The 16,221-nt window shown below is 41.0% G+C and overlaps 1 protein-coding gene across 1 annotated transcript in view; it reads left to right on the forward strand.

The window, feature by feature from the left end:
* micu1 (mitochondrial calcium uptake 1) overlaps positions 1-15,836 on the forward strand; it is a 34,395-nt gene extending 18,559 nt beyond the window's left edge. Inside the window, 8 exon segments of the mRNA XM_034609526.1 lie at positions 4,282-4,407; positions 5,966-6,049; positions 6,956-7,156; positions 8,501-8,638; positions 10,606-10,714; positions 14,647-14,736; positions 14,945-15,061; positions 15,064-15,836. Coding sequence (XP_034465417.1) covers positions 4,282-4,407; positions 5,966-6,049; positions 6,956-7,156; positions 8,501-8,638; positions 10,606-10,714; positions 14,647-14,736; positions 14,945-15,061; positions 15,064-15,104 — 906 coding nt within the window. The 3' untranslated portion in view covers positions 15,105-15,836.
* The last annotated feature ends 385 nt before the right edge of the window (positions 15,837-16,221 follow it).

Here is a 16,221-nt window from a genome sequence, read left to right on the forward strand (position 1 = left end):
TATGAGTTATTAACAGTACACCTGCTCTGCAGCTACCCCTGGGACTACAGGTGGAAAGCTAATACAATAATGTTCTCTTCACCCACACACCTGCCCACGCACCTACACACTGTGATGTTTTTGTCCCAAGGTGTCGTCATGCAGGAGAAATTACTCACTCAGAACCATTCGGATGGTCAAGGATGGGTTTTGTTTAAGTTAACTGTGGTGTTCAAGGCTGAGTATCTAGTATAGAATTATATGAAGTGGGTGATTTTTTTTTTTTAGGCTTGGATGGAGGCCGTGTTGCAGTATAGGACAAGTGCACTGACGACTTTCAGCCATCATTCATAAATGTCAGACACTGAATTCCCTTTTCTTTTTTTTATTGTACCTGTCAAAGTGACTGTAACCCCACAGCTATCACAGCACACAAAGCAGCACAAAGGACATAAAGCTACTGATCCATTTTTAATGCATGTGTCTCACACCCCCTGTCCCCCTCTCTTTTCACACACTCACTCGTCTCTTGCTTTTTTAAATCTGTATATCCCCACTGGCGTGATGCTCCAGTACACTGACTTCTACTGAGACTCACCTGTACAAGAGATGAGTGGTCGAGTGGGAACAGGCATCATTTAAACACACACACACACACACACACACACACACATGCATAGACAGAGAGAATGGGAGCAGATTTCATCCCTTTGCTTCCTGAGCCTTGGTGGCATCTCTTTGTTGTGGCACTCAGAGGAGACTGTGCCGACAACAGACTCATGACAATATCCTAGAAAAGTCATTGTCTCTGTAGTGCGAAAGCTGACAAACTACATGGCTTATATCTCGTTCTTTCATCATCCACTTCTCTCTCTGTCCTGTTATCGGGTTGTCTGCAGCCGCAGTGTTGGACAGAGTCTAATCAATAACAGAGCACTGCAGCCGGGACAGTGGTATTAGAGAGGGCCAAGACTGAACTGTCATCAGCTCCTTAGCTGAATGCCAGGCCGCACAGGAGTGCTCACTGTAAATTATGAGAGTAAAGCTAGCAGAAATGCATGGGTGGTACATGACAGATTTTTAATATCTTAATGTTAGAAGACTGTAGGATACTGTGTTGAATTATGTCTCATCTCATATTCACTTCAACAATTTACTGCTTATTATGACGCAGGGTTTCAGAAATGCTGTAGTGTAATTTAACCTGCCAGAAGAACAGTGCCATATAATTGATTTGATAATGTAAGGCTATATGCTTGTTTGGTAGTAAAAGAAAGCCAACAAATTGAAATCATTAATAAAATCATTTTTAATTTGCTGAGTTTCATGCCATCAGAGATATTTGATAAAAGCAGATGATTTAACAGTGAAATGTGAGATTCCTAAAGAACTTCTATGTTGTCCAAGTTTTTAACTCATTTTCCAGTATTGTGCTTAGAAAGTGTCTCTTAGCCTCTCATGTGAAATGAGCAGACGGAGATTTATCCCGTTTGCATGCAAGCTCCTGGCTGTGCTTTAACTTGTATGAGTCTCATTTGTTGGGCTGTTAAAGCGTGGGTGAGTTTAAATTTGGCCCAGGCAGCCATTGGGCTATAGCCTGATGGAGTGGAGAGATTACCCCTGACCGAACCCTTAACCCCATCTCTGTGTGTAATATGACTGCAGCACATTTGACTGCCCTGCCGCCAGCACCGTGCAGCCGGCAGCCCTGTCAGCACTGCGTTTCTGCCTCAGCTCACAGGCTAGTTGGATGGTTTAGGCTGTCATCTGGACACAGCCCGTGGACTCGGCCATAACGTTGTCGACACATGAAGACATATATGATCACATGAGTGGGCTCAAGGCAGAAGTTAAAAAAGAAGTCATGCTCTCATACACATGGGCATCTACCAAGTGATACACACTGACAGGAGAATGAATCTTAATTAACTTAATGATGAATTGAAACTGATGAAACACTAAACTAATAAGACAGAGTCTAAGTATGTCTGGGGAATCAAGTAACCTAATAACTCTTATGGATGAAATGGATGAGATTTTAAGCATTTATCTTATATATGCACCTTTGTACTAGAGCCTGACCGATGTATTGGTTTATATGAGCTTTTCACAGATATATCAGAATCGGCATTTGCTGATACACATTTTTTTGTATCGAGCAGAATAGAAAATGCAGAAAAGATGTGCATTTATGTTTATCTTTTACATTTAAACAATCATTTTCTTAATTTAAGTTTATATATTCGGTTGTATTGGTGTTTTATTTGTAGCTTTTTTTATATAACAGTTATGGTTTAAGTGTAAAATATCAAGCCTGAATTAAATTTTCTTGTCAGAAAGGCTTGACAATGACATTATAGGAATCATTGCCAATTTTTCTTAAATATATATATTGGATGATATATCTGTTTCGGAAATTTTTTCTACTCTAATAACAAAACAACATGGGTGAGATCAGTCTAACTACTCAGTACTGTTTTATTGCTGGAGCATCCAATATAGTTGGAAGCTATAGCTTGCACCAATGACAGAAAAGGGGAAGATAAGATAAAAAAAAAATAGTGAGTTATTATGTCTAATGTTATTATAACATTAGGACTCCGGTTCACCTCGGGCCCAGAAGGCGTTGTCTATGGGTCGTCATTCCAAACTAAGGCAAATGCCAACCTCTTCTATTCTCACTTTATCAATCTGCTCTTCCTTCCTCTATGTACATACTGTATCTGTCTTTCTAGTCCTCTCTTCCACTTAGACTATCACTTAGTAACACCTAAAAGCCTCAACTCTTATGACACCAAGAGTTTTAATTGTGTTTTTTGTTACATCTCCAGTATCCTTGCTCCAAAATAACTTTTCTCTCACCTACCCCTCTCACTCCCACTCCCTTCTCTGTTTATGCTGTAAAAAACAATTTGTGACTGTAAAAATAACAATTTACTGTATTTTCAGTATGTAAAAGTGAAGAAAGACACAAATTGATGTTACATTTTATAAGCTTACACTATTTGTCTTCAGCGGACATGATGCGGTCTGTGTCTTATGAGGAGGGAGTGGGTTCATGAGGAAAGGATTTATAAGAATTTGCTCATGTTATGCTATAAAGGGGAGACCACCAAATTGTAGAATTCACATATGTTTTCCCAGTTTATTTATTTCCTTTTTAAGATAATATGGGACAATATTTGGAAAGATGGAAAAAGGAGACACAGTAGGTTCAGATAAGAGCCTTGTTAGTGGAGCAGTATCATTTCGTACTTTGGGCAAATAACAGTCTTTGCTTTATTCTCTCCAGTTTTGGCCGGCACTACTGTTGTTCATGCGTGAAAATTGTAATTATAGACTGCAGAGATGGCAAAACATAATTGCATTCTTAATTTGAATGGTATCCCCCAATTATCTTGTTGTGAACAAGATGTTTTGCTGTGTGTGTTGATGTACTGCGTGCAACAATGTGAATGTGATTTTGTCGTTCAAGGCCCTGCTAAAGACAGCAGAGGCCGTGCTGCTCTCTAACAGTTTTTTTTCTCCTCCTCCTTCCTCCTCCTCTGAAATGGGACCCTTGCAGATGGAGGTAACTCCACGCGGGCTCGGCGAGGCCCAACCTCCCGCAGCCCCCCGCCCCCCCCACCCCTCTTCAGGCATGCTCGGTCCGTCTTGTCCACTCTCTTAATTGGAGCGTCGTACTAGTCGGGAAACTGTCTTTCAAGTGTCTTATCACTGAGTTGTGTAGTGTGCATGTGATTAGGTCACTTTTTCATGCAATGCTGTGAGTATACACATGCTGACAGATAGATATCTGTGCGTTTGTGTGCGTGTGAAAGAGATAAAGTCACTTTGTGTTTTTTAACGATTAATACTTTTGGGTTATGTTAAAGACATGGTTAATCGATTGTGTGCGTCTGTGCTCTTGTGATGTTTTCCCTCTCTTTATGTCAGTTTCACACTGTGAGTACAACCTCTGGTGACTAATGTGTTTTGTATCTGAACTGACCATAAACATGTTACTACCACTCTCACCTGCCTGTGTGGCTTCATGTGTATGCAGCACTTGCATGAATGTTTTTGTGACTGTGTATACATACTCATACTGGTTCAACAACTTATTGTGCGGGCATGTGTGTTTTTCTGTGTTTGCGTGTCTCTTATTGAGCTTTGCTCTAAGACACACACACACTTGATTGCACACACACAAAAAGGCACACCTGGAGCTGTAAAGACGTAATAAGGCTTTTGCTGAATCATGTGAAATGTTTTTAATGTCACCTTTTCCTTTTTCCCCATTTTCCTGACCTGGATGAGCAGAAAATAGCCCAGGAGAGGGAGAAGTTTGCAGATGAGGACAGCATATTTTACTCTCTGGGAGAATGTGGCCTTATCTCCTTCTCAGACTATATCTTTCTCACCACTGTGCTGTCCAGTAAGTACATTGTTCAACTACACAGTGTTCCCAGAGATCTAATGGTTCTTGTGACCCAATTCATTCTATCCCTCATCTTTAAAATCCACCATACGTATCACAAATCAGTCCCAATCAGTGCCAAGACGCTCTCCTCTGTCTGCTTTCTTCCTGCATCAGGTCAAACAAAATTTCCAATATGATCTCATTACTCAGGATACAAAGCTGGCTACCTATTCAGAGTGATCTCCAATTCTGCCAAAGTTAATTACTTTGAGTCTGCCAGGCTAGCTGCCTTTGAGATGCTGTATATCACACACTCAGGTAATTTTAGCTGGATCTGCCACTGGTGGTAGATGCATGGAGTCGATTCACACGAATACTTCATCTCCGAATGTGAAATGAAGCTCTGACTGACGGCAAGCAAGTGTCTCTCTTCTAGCTTAGCTCGGCCATTTATTGTAATCCGTTCATATGGAGAAAGTCTCTGGGGAAGTTTTCAAGGACAAGTCATTTTAAGCAGGCAGGGCAGGGTGCCTTATGTTTGGTTTCAATCCATTTAACACGGCCACAAAAATAGTACAAATGGGGACATATTTTGCCTAACGGACCCACACATAGCTTTAAGCCTCATAGTGTTACTGCCCATATTTACTGCTTTCCTGTAGTCCAAATTATTTCTTACATAAGAAAAGAGTAACTCGTCACATTTTTTTTTTAAGTAGTTGGGTTGTTGAAGCAATTCATAGTTAAAGTAGTTGTGCAGTACTCGGAAATATGAAATATTGATAAGAATTAAACAACTGTACGAAGAATCCTACATATAATGGTATTGCGTGTTTGAATTTATAAGTGACTGAGGGAATTTTTATTTGAGATGGAAATATGTTAGATAAGATATGATAAGATAACATGAAATAATCCTTTATCAGTTCCACTAAGAGGAAATTGACAGTGTTAAAGAGGCAAAGGGGATAGTAAAAATAGACACCCAGAAATGTAAATATTAAATATTAAACACAAGGAAAAATATAGAAACAGAAAATGGAAATTATATATACAATGTAAACAAAGTGTAACAGGATTGCACATAGGGTATTGAATTACACAGATAGAATATGGAGTATTTCCACATTCAAATCAAATTTAAAACAGTGTAGAATGAGCAAATGTGTAGCTCAATGAAACGTAAGAAGTGTTTTATTTGATATGTGACTTTATAGTCTGTATATCTGACATGTATGTAACAAGTGCATTATTTTTAGACTGCAACACTGAAGAGGGCTCAATTATCTACTGAAAATATGCAGAAGAACATGTTCCGTGGATTAAAAGGTTGCAGCTGATTGTGAAGAATCCATTGTCAGTATGACGACAAAAAAAAAACTACTTAATTGCCTCATGTTGCACCACTGGGGGTGAGATTAAGCAGAAGATGCTGCATAGTTGATGTGTAATGACTGAGTCAGTATAGAACTCTTTGGCTGTTTTCTGGGTCGATCCAGTGCAGCATGGGGTTTTCATATGGTCTGTGCTGATGTGAGAATGTCTCTCTTTGTTTGTGTTTGTGTTTGTATCCTGTGTGTCCAGCTCCCCAGAGGAAACTTTGAAATTGCTTTCAAGATGTTTGATCTCAACGGTGACGGAGAGGTGGACCTGGAGGAGTTTGAACAGGTGAGCAGCATCTTGCAAACAGCTGTCACACACAAAATGCCACAAATTCAGCATATTAGAAGTGACGCAAGGTTAAACAGTAAGTGCACACGTCTGTGCTTTAATCTACTGTAGCTCCTAAATGCATTACAGTAACCAGTAATGCAAACTGACAGCCAATATAGGCAGGGTCCCTGCATTGTTGTGCCCACTGTGACATTTTCTCAGAGGGAGCAGATAAATGCTTGCACTGCAGTCTACGATATATTATAATATATTACTAACTGTACCACTGGATATGATAGGGTTTTTCATATACACTAGCACATTTACTGTATTATTGTGATGGATATGTTTCAGTTAAACCTCAGTATCTAAGAGAATAAATGTAAATCCTTAAATTTGAATTTAACTCATTTGAAATATGAAGTAACCAAATAAATGTATTTAAAACAAGCTCATCTACACAAAGCTGTGTTTTGTTATGGGTCATTGTCTGATGAAATAATTTTTAAAACAATGACTGTGAGACTTATTTATTTATGGAAGCTGTGGCTCAGAAGGTAGAGAGGGACATCCACTAACTAGAGGGTCAGTGGTTCAATCCCCATTTCCTCCAGGTGGCATGCTGAAGTGTCCTTGGCCAAGATATTGAGCCCTAAATTGCCGTGTTTAAATGATGTGTTAAATAAACGCTGTACAATTGTATGTGTGAATGGGTGAATGTGACTTGCAGTGTAAAATGCTTTGAGTGATCAAAACATCTGGTAAAAAGCATTAAAAAACTGCAGGACATAAAATGTATGTAAATGTATATATGTATAAAAATACAATTCATTTGCCATATACTCCAGAAAGTGAAGAGTCACAATACTTCTAAAACATTGTCCACCCTCATCCTGGTTGTCATCCTTTCTTCATCCTCAGGTCCAGAGCATCATTCGTTCTCAGACCAGCATGGGCATGCGACATCGTGACCGCTCCACCACAGGAAATACCCTGAAGACAGCAGGCTGCAGCTCTGCTCTCACCACGTACTTCTTTGGAGCAGACCTGAAGGGAAAACTCACCATCGGCAGCTTCCTGGAGTTTCAGAGGAAACTGCAGCACGATGTGCTCAAACTAGAGGTAATGAAAGAGGAATTTGAATGAGCAGAGAAAGAGTATTGTACTGATAATTTTCATGCACTGGTTCACTGCTCTGTTGGGTACAGTTGTAATGAGTTGATTTGAATGTTATTTAATGCTCTGATCCAGGTCTCCTCTCATTACCTGTTCAAAAACTACACATTAACATTAGCAGCTCTCTAACCCAATGGTTTACATTTTACTGCCTTATGTCTAGAGTAAAGAAACAAAAAAGGAAACCAAAAATATTTAAAAGGAGGGAGTCACGGGAAAACAAGGGCTGCGGATGACAGACATACAATGTGCATTGACTGTCGGCACTGGTCAGTGTCACTCTAAGTATAAAAGCCGTCATCTCCCTCCTCAGTGACCCTCTCCTCAGTCTCTGCAGTAACAGCTACTCATCAGTGTTGTTGAGCATATGGTTCTTCTTTTTAATTAGCGTGGGTAGTGACTAAACGATACACGGAAACCATAATGGGCAGCATCATCTGAAGCTCTAAGAATAGGACACGAGCTGAAGCATCTGCCAGAAAGAAAGCACAATCTATCAAGTGTTGATGGTACCACAATGTTCCAAGGGTGCGACCATAATGCCACAAATATGGGTGACCCTGTTTTAATGTGGGTCAGCTTATGCGTGTGCACTTTTTTCTTTGATTGCTGAGGCTGCACTTCACCCCATGCCATATTTTACCAGCTGTATGAAATTTTTCTGCATGTGTCAAACTCAATCTCTTCCGTATTTTCTCTTCTTCTCTGACCCGTTTTTATGTTTTCAGTTAACAGTTGGTGAATTCCCTAGTGAAGCTGGAATCGCAATCTGAATTTGGAAAATGATATATATTCTAAACGCAGAGGTTATCTTTACCAAATATATCACCCGTAAAAACATAAAGGTCATAATAACCAGAAACTTCACCTCACAATCGTTGGATCCTCCAGAGCTGCATGAATACACAGGTCACCACTTAAAACATCAGGTTTATTCAGGCTTAGTCATGAGCTGCCTCTTGCAAGAGGGACAAATTAACATTTTGAGAGGTCGGCACATTCAGAGAAGACGAGGGAGAGAGGAAGCCTTGTGGCTGTCAAACACCCTCAGATATTAATCGAATGGATTGACCTGACACAGCCGAGGCTCACTGTTGGAACATTGTAAAAGAAAAAAGAAAAAGCACATGTAGAATTTATGTCACCAATGCTAGCTCCACGCGTGCTTCAACCTGAAGCCTGACACCAGTATTTACTGTTTCCATCTCAATGTGCCCTACTCCTCCTATTCATGTGTTTGTCCTTCTGCATAGCACTCAATCTTCATCTTTGTCTCTCTCCCTCCTCTAGTTTGAGAGGAACGATCCGATGGATGGCAAAATCTCAGAGAGACAGTTCGGAGGTATGTTGCTGGCCTACAGTGGCGTCCAATCTCGTAAACTCAAGCTGATGCAGAAGGGATTGAAGAAGATGTTTAAGGATGCACAGGTAATAAATCTCATGCTCGCACGGAACTCAAAGTGATTGGTACTCTGTGGTCATATATGGTGCTTGATGTGGTGGTGTGTTGGCCTACATGCAAGGATGTGTGACAGACAAAGTGTGCCTGAGAGAAAAGGAGATTGTGGATGGTGAGTGTGTGAAAGAGACAGATGAGAGGTAATACATTACTGGGAGAGGACAACACATTCAGTCACACTCCACCACCTTCCATTGTTTCTGTGTTGACCAAACATAGAGCAGTCAGTGCTTGACAGTGGTACATAAGTTAGTCCATCTCTCTCTGAGCTTCTCCTTAAACTTTGTTTCAGTCACTGTCTCCCCTGCCTCACATTTTGCCTCAGGCTACATGCACACCATTACATTTTCATTTGAAAATGGCGTTTTCAAAGTAAAATGATCTCTGTCCACACAACTGTCAGTTTTAATCCCTGACCATATTAACACACCTGAAAACGCATAACACATGACCACATGACGTGCCAGTGCACGTAGGAAGTATTTGGTTGTTAGTTGCAGAAAGAGCTAGGCTACAAATAGAAGCAACAATTGCAAAAATTAATAGCAGGTATTTAACTGCACAACAGCTGTTAGTACAGACAACCAACGACTCAGCAATGCTTGTAATTATCCAGGTTATATTCTACAATTGTAGCTGAGGCTAATGTCTGTTGTTTTGTCATTTGATAAAACATTTTGGTTTCTGCCTGTCCAGACTAAAACGCTGCTCTGGAGTTTTCCAGCAGCCTTTCCAAACTTCTATATATATTCTAACTTCTCGGCTCTAAAACTCCGTAGTGTGGACACAAGGCGTATCTGTAGCAGAGTTGATGCTTTTTCAAACAAAAACTAAGTGGTATGGCTCTAGCTTCTGGCTCTTTCTCATTTGCTCTTCAGTTAGTCAAGTTCTCCTTACTCAGCTTAGTTGTGTGTCACAAAAATAGTTTAATCTTTTCTTAACCCTGCCACTCTTCACCGAACACAGTCACATAAAGCAGAACAATGGTTGCACTGGGACCAAACCGGAGAAAAATGTAGAGGGCTTGAAGCCAACTTAAATATATGCCTATACCTTTCTCCATTGCTGAGCATGAACTTTGGGTTCATGCTGGTTCTGCTACACTGTAATGAGCCCCATCAGTCAATTGACTGCACTTACACCCATGCATATTGTAACCTCAGAGGTGCTGTAGCAAAAAACATTTACCTGTTGTTTTTTTTTTAAGTTAACAAGAATCACGCAGTAGCTTGTTGGTATACTACAAAGCACCTGTCAGACTGAGAAATGATAAAGCAAGTGTGATGGTTAAATGCAGTGATTAGCAGAGAAAAGGAAACAGAGAGCCGCGACACTGCCGTTCCTCCCAGGCATGAGAAAAAGATGAGGCTGGAGTTTTCCCTCTCCAAGGAATTAGACTGCTGCAAATCTCTCTCTCTCTCTCTCTCTCTCTCTCTCTCTCTCTCTCTCTCTCTCTCTCTCACTCTCACTCTCACTCTCCCTTTTCCCCTCTTTCTCTGTTTAACCTCTTTTTTTCCGTCCCACTATCTGTCTCTCAGCCTTGGCATAACCTGCAACGTAAATGAGAAAAATGTTATTTATTGCCTAAGACCAGCTGCTTACTTTACTTTCCAAATGAGCTCATCAGCAGCGTGGCAGCTGTGTGACTGTGTGTCTATGTGTCTATGTGTATATGTGCATATGTGTCTAAGACCGTCTGTTCCCCTGTTTGTCGGCGGCTCACTGTTCATTCATGTGTGACGATTTCCTCTGCCCACTTCCTCTTGTCATTTGTATTACACTGCTGAGCTGCTCCAAAAAATGGCATTGTGCAGTCGCAGCTCTTGTCATGGCAAAAGTAGGCCCATTTATCACAGGAATGTCACGGCTCAGGTAAAAGTGCATCAATGATTTGGTCCTGACCCTATTTGTTTTCATATTTTCCCCACTTTTTCAGGGCATCACATTTGAGGAGGTGGAGAATTTCTTTACCTTCTTAAAGAACGTGAATGACGTGGACACAGCTCTGAGTTTCTACCACATGGCCGGAGCCTCCATAGATAAAGGTACACTGCATTTGCCCTTTTGTGCTGACATGCTTCTTTTTCTCCTAATTACTCCCCTTAACAGACTTAACTGTTGTCACTTTCAGACTCTGTCTCTCAGAGCAGTTAACACTCCATCCGGCCATATCCGCCTCCCACATCTCCCTTTGCCCTGGCTAGGCTCCCAGTTATAGCTCAGCCATTCGTCATCTGTTTCTCCATCTATCTATCCATCCGTTTGTATGCTTAAGGACCACAAACACCATATTTTTGTCACAAACAGTTTGCCTGTTTCGGATTGGGTAGTACTCATTGCTTGTGTCGGTTGGGTTGCTTAAGTATAGGCACGGAGTGTGATGATTGGTTAGGGTTGCAGTAAGAATCAGGGTCAGCCTATCAGAGGCAGGGTGAGATGGGATCTCAGTGCCTCAGGTGGGAAAAAAATGACGCATCACAAACATGCAAACATGACAGATCACCTCTCACATGACTGCAGGCTACTGATGCTCACTGACACATTCCAACATCATGACTGAGGGAGAGAGAGGAGGGTTGAGACCAAGTTTGACCCATCATAGCTACTAAAAATTATGAGGCTATCTGCTACACACAACACGAGTCGATCACAGCCAGGACATCAGGGTTGAAGTGACCGGATTCATGATCCAACACAATCAATTAATAACTAAATACATTTGGTTTTCAATTTTCTGTGAGCAACAGAGACAGGCAGAAGAAGCAACTTTTTAAAGCACAAGTCATGAGGCTAGTGAAGATGCAAACCTCTAGTAGTCACACAGGGATACAAAATTCATACGGTTTAGAAATTAAATTGTTTGATGCATCGAGGTATAATAATCGTTTTATAATCGAATCACAGCCCTCTGTATCGGAATCGATACTTGCTGTTTTATTTTCCCAACCTCTCGTTGCATTACTCCTTTACAAACACAAAACTGATATTGTGTATATATATATATAAAAATACAGAAAGTTATTCATCTTGTGTTGTAGATGCAGCTTTTGTACCATGGATTCCTTACAATAAAAAACATCCTTGTTTTGCCAGTCAAACACTTTTTATGTGAAGCAGCAGCAGTTGGGTATTCTATTTGCAATTTTAGCCTCTAAAAATGTAAACTCCTCTATAAAGAGGTAATTACTGATTATAAATCAATTGTATTGATATGTAGAAAAAATACTGACCATAAATAACAGCATCAAAGTAGTTTGACGTCATAAAAATCTCAGGTACAGAGAGTTGACTGTGTCAGTCTGTATTCTCTTTCATGAGGATGGACTGAGATCTTAATGGGATCTCCTTGGGGGGACTATGGTTATATGTGGACCTGGGGCTGTTGCTAAGAGCAATGCAGTGCTTGTATAACGAAGGTGAGAGTTGTGTCCACATTTGGTTGGATAGGATGAGCGTTGGCAGTTTCAAGTCTTAGACCGTGGATCACCATGGTGGATTGCTTCCTTTTGGGTCAGGATAGAGTGCCATAATGAGATTGTGGATACGGGCGGCTGAATGTTCAAAGTAGTTGGGGCAAAGCCTTAGAGATATGGGAGCTCCAACATTTGGAGTAGAGCCGCTGCACCTTGCATCACAAGGAGCCCATTGAGGGTAGACCCAGAACACACTGTAGCGATTACATATCTCGTCTGGCCTGTGAACGCCCTGTGATCCCCCAGGAAGAGGTTGAAAACATCACTGGAGAGAGCGACGTTTGGAATACTTGTTATACACTGTTTGACCTTTGTCACCCCAACCCAACCCCAGATAAGTGGCAGAAAATGGATGGGTGATGATTATGAAAGAGAAAACTGAATATTTAAGTGTCAGACCACTCTTTAAATTAGTCATATTTCCTTTATCTTCCTCAGCACATTCATTTTAACTGAACTAATTAGTCTTTCAGATCCTAACAATGAAGCCAATTAAAAGCGAAGGCAGTGCAAGCAGTGAGGACCTGTAGCCTTTAATATATGTCAATCGTTTGATGAGTCTGTGTTTCCTTCATTTACTGTAGTGATTCAGTCCTTCGATATGTCTCCATATGTTTCATGTCAGTATGTCCATTAGTTCTGATTCACAGATGAAGCAGCTAGTACAGGTCAACCCTGAGGTGCTTGTTTCTAGGATGCTGTTTAGGCTGCATGTCTACACACTAACAAGCTGTGCATGAGTGTGTTGTGGAGAGATACAGACAACATTATGCTGCTGTGGGTTCGTGGAGAGCTGCCAGGCATGCGTCTGTAATTTATCTCCATCCTCCCCCTTGTCCATGCACTGAAACCCTCTTTCTTCGCTGAAAGACTTAAGGAGGTTTTGTATTTCTCTCTTCTCTTGTATATCGTTTTCTGTTCTTTCCGTAATTTTTTGCCCAAATCCAATGATTTCCCACTAATTGAGCACAGTGCCTCATTGTGTGTGTGTGTGTGTGTGTGTGTGTGTGTGTGTGTGTGTGTGTGTGTGTGTGTGTGTGTGTGTGTGTGTGTGTGTGTGTGTGTGTGTGTGTGTGTGTGTGTGTGTGTGTGTGTGTGTTATCTGGAACTGCGCATAGTCTTTCTTAAATGTAGCAAAGAAGCCCACTAATGAGATTCTTGCTGGACTGATTTGGCTCTTCTCCAAATATTTAATCTCAGATTTGTTTGTCTGATGATCAATAATTCTGGTTGAGATTAAGTAGTTTTTTCATTTTTTAAATCATCTGTTTGTGGTCTAATGGTGTTGTTTCTGCTCAGTCCTTCTCTTCCTTCACACTTTCTTACACTGTACTCATCCTCACACCCTCCATCATTTTTGGCTGGATGGCAATAGAGTCCAGCAGGGATCTTCTGTTCAAAGCTGCCTGAGTTACCGAACCCGACAGACATTCTTTTTTTGTGTTTGAATATGACCTGAGGCTGATGCAGTTAATATAAGCTGCACTGACTTTGGGTTACAGATGGTTATTGATTGTTTTTCCCTATTACAGAAATGTGCTGTGTAAAAAAACAGCCCAGCCAACATTATCCAAAAGCGAATATAATTTCCAAATCTTTGTCCTAATCCCAATCCGGCCCAGTTCTATAAATGCTGATGACTGTCGCTAACTGACTGACTGAGTGATTAAGTTGGAGGCACTGTTGCAATTATTGCGTGGCTAGATTTAGCAACTTTTCGGATACCTTTTATAGCGTAGAAGAGAGTTACCAGTACTGTCTGTTAGCACGAAGTCAGGCTTTCCCTCTGCAGGATCACCTCTCCATGGCTGTGTCTCAAATCACTCACTCGCTCACTATGCCCTACTTCACTATATAGTGACTACTACATAGAGGACTATATGTTGAGCTCATCGGGAAAAGAAAAAGAAAACGCTTTCTGACACTACTTCGGCGCATTTTCTCTGCACCAGCAATGAATTTATTGTTGTAGGATTATGACATACGACAACGTTGGCCAGTGAAAATTCTCACATTCAATTTAACTGTTCGTTTACACTTAGTATTACTTTTGGGTTAAAACATGTTGAATGACAATCTTAAAATATAGAAATAAACTTGTTTCCCACAGTATTGGTATATATTACTCGGTTAGTGACCATCGGTTGTACACTACTTTTCCCGATGCATTGTGGGAAACAATGAGTGCACAATAAAGGGTATAAAAAAACGTTACTAAATATTAGGGCACCATTACAAAATGGTGAACTCACCATGTAGTATGTGAACATGGTTTTAGTGAGTGATTTCGGACACAGCCCATGTCTCACGCAAGTGGCCACATGCCAGCTGACGAAAGCATGAATGAGCTTCTAACTTTGTCTACATGTAGATATAGCTCCAGTAAAAGCACATACTTTGTCTTTGAGTGACATGTATGGTGATTTATTTTTTTTCAGATGACATTGCACAATCTGAATTTTATTAGTACAAAAGATTCAAGTTTGTCTTACTGTGTCTCCTAGTTACCATGAAGCAGGTGGCCCGCACCGTGGCCAAGGTGGAGCTGTCAGACCATGTGTGCGACGTGGTGTTCGCTCTGTTCGACTGTGATGGTAAGTAGCTGACAGGTTCATCATATCGCTCTCACTGCAAATATTTATGGAAAGAAAATAACCTCCCCACTGACAGATGGAAATCGTCAATAAATAGAAGTCATCTCCCCTTGGAACCTGCTCTTCCTCTATAATTTCCTCATCTCACCCCGTGTGTCCATCACTTTCCTTTTCTCCTGCTGCTCCCCGACCCATCTGTCCTCCTCAGGGAACGGAGAGCTCAGTAATAAGGAGTTCATAGCCATTATGAAGCAGCGGCTGATGCGTGGGCTGGAGAAACCCAAGGACATGGGCTTCACTCGGCTGGTGCGGGCCATGTGCAAGTGTGCCAGGACACTGCCTGGGACTTCGCCATGCCCAAGACATAGGAAGCAAAGTCTGGGCGAAAAGAGAAGGACACTGTGTGAATAAAGCAACAACACATAAAGCATCAAACGCATTCTCCTTCCACAGGTCTTGAGAATAACAACAAAAACAATTAGTGCAATGAACTCATAGGACGGCAGCTCTGAGGGGCATCATTAATCATTAGCGCATGCCGATGTAGTTCAAGCTATCAATACAGTGACTGAAGCATGCTGACACAGCGCTGTGTGTCCTGATGTGTCTCTGGTGTGCCTGTCCAAGGCATCATGGGTATTTGTATATTTTAAAATATACACACAAAACTTTGTATGTGTATTTTTGCCATATTCTAGAAGTTATATTCACAATTTTTCTGTGTGACGCTAATAACAGCACTTTGATATCCGTATTAAACACGTGTTACTGCAAAAGGGAAGAGAAGAAGTTGAATCAACCTATTTGACCTTCAGCTGTATAAACGCTGCAGTATGTCTGTTCTACTCTGACAACAGACCCTTAATTATTTCTTTGGTGGGACGCAGAGCAGACGTCTGTAATCTTGTTAGCACCTCTTCATTTAGCCTGATGGCTCCAACTGCAGCTTTACTTTTTTTCCATGAATGATCAAAGATGCTTGTCTCTGTTTTACAATGTCCTGTTCAAAGTGGGTATTCTTCAAATTATTGGTTTCTCAATTAAACACTTTATAAGATGGATGGTTAAAGAAATGCTCTATTAAAGATGTTTTAATAAAGTAAAGCGGATTAAGCTTTTTTTCTTAACGACTGCTCGGCTCCACTTCAAAGTTGGATTGTTCTGCCACGTTCTCATTTTCTCCCTCTGACTGTGTGAAGAGGAGAGTGGAGGATTAGCGAAACTATGGGGCACCATGAAGTCATTTGTCATGTAATGAGATGGCTTGTGACATTTTTAAGGCAAAAATGCACTGCTGATTGTGTACAATGGGTTTTGAGTGGGTACCAGTAAAGGAGGAATGTGTGTTAGTGTGCAAGAGTAGTCAGCAGTTTTGTTTAATTGAAATGGACAGAATGGGCAGGCCTCAGCCTCTGCTACCCATTAAAAGATTGTCCTGCAGCCCCTTCACACACACGCACACACACACACACACACACACACACT

The sequence above is a fragment of the Hippoglossus hippoglossus genome, chromosome 15 (assembly GCF_009819705.1).
Source record: "Hippoglossus hippoglossus isolate fHipHip1 chromosome 15, fHipHip1.pri, whole genome shotgun sequence".
In the NCBI taxonomy this organism is placed as follows: Eukaryota; Metazoa; Chordata; class Actinopteri; order Pleuronectiformes; family Pleuronectidae; genus Hippoglossus; species Hippoglossus hippoglossus.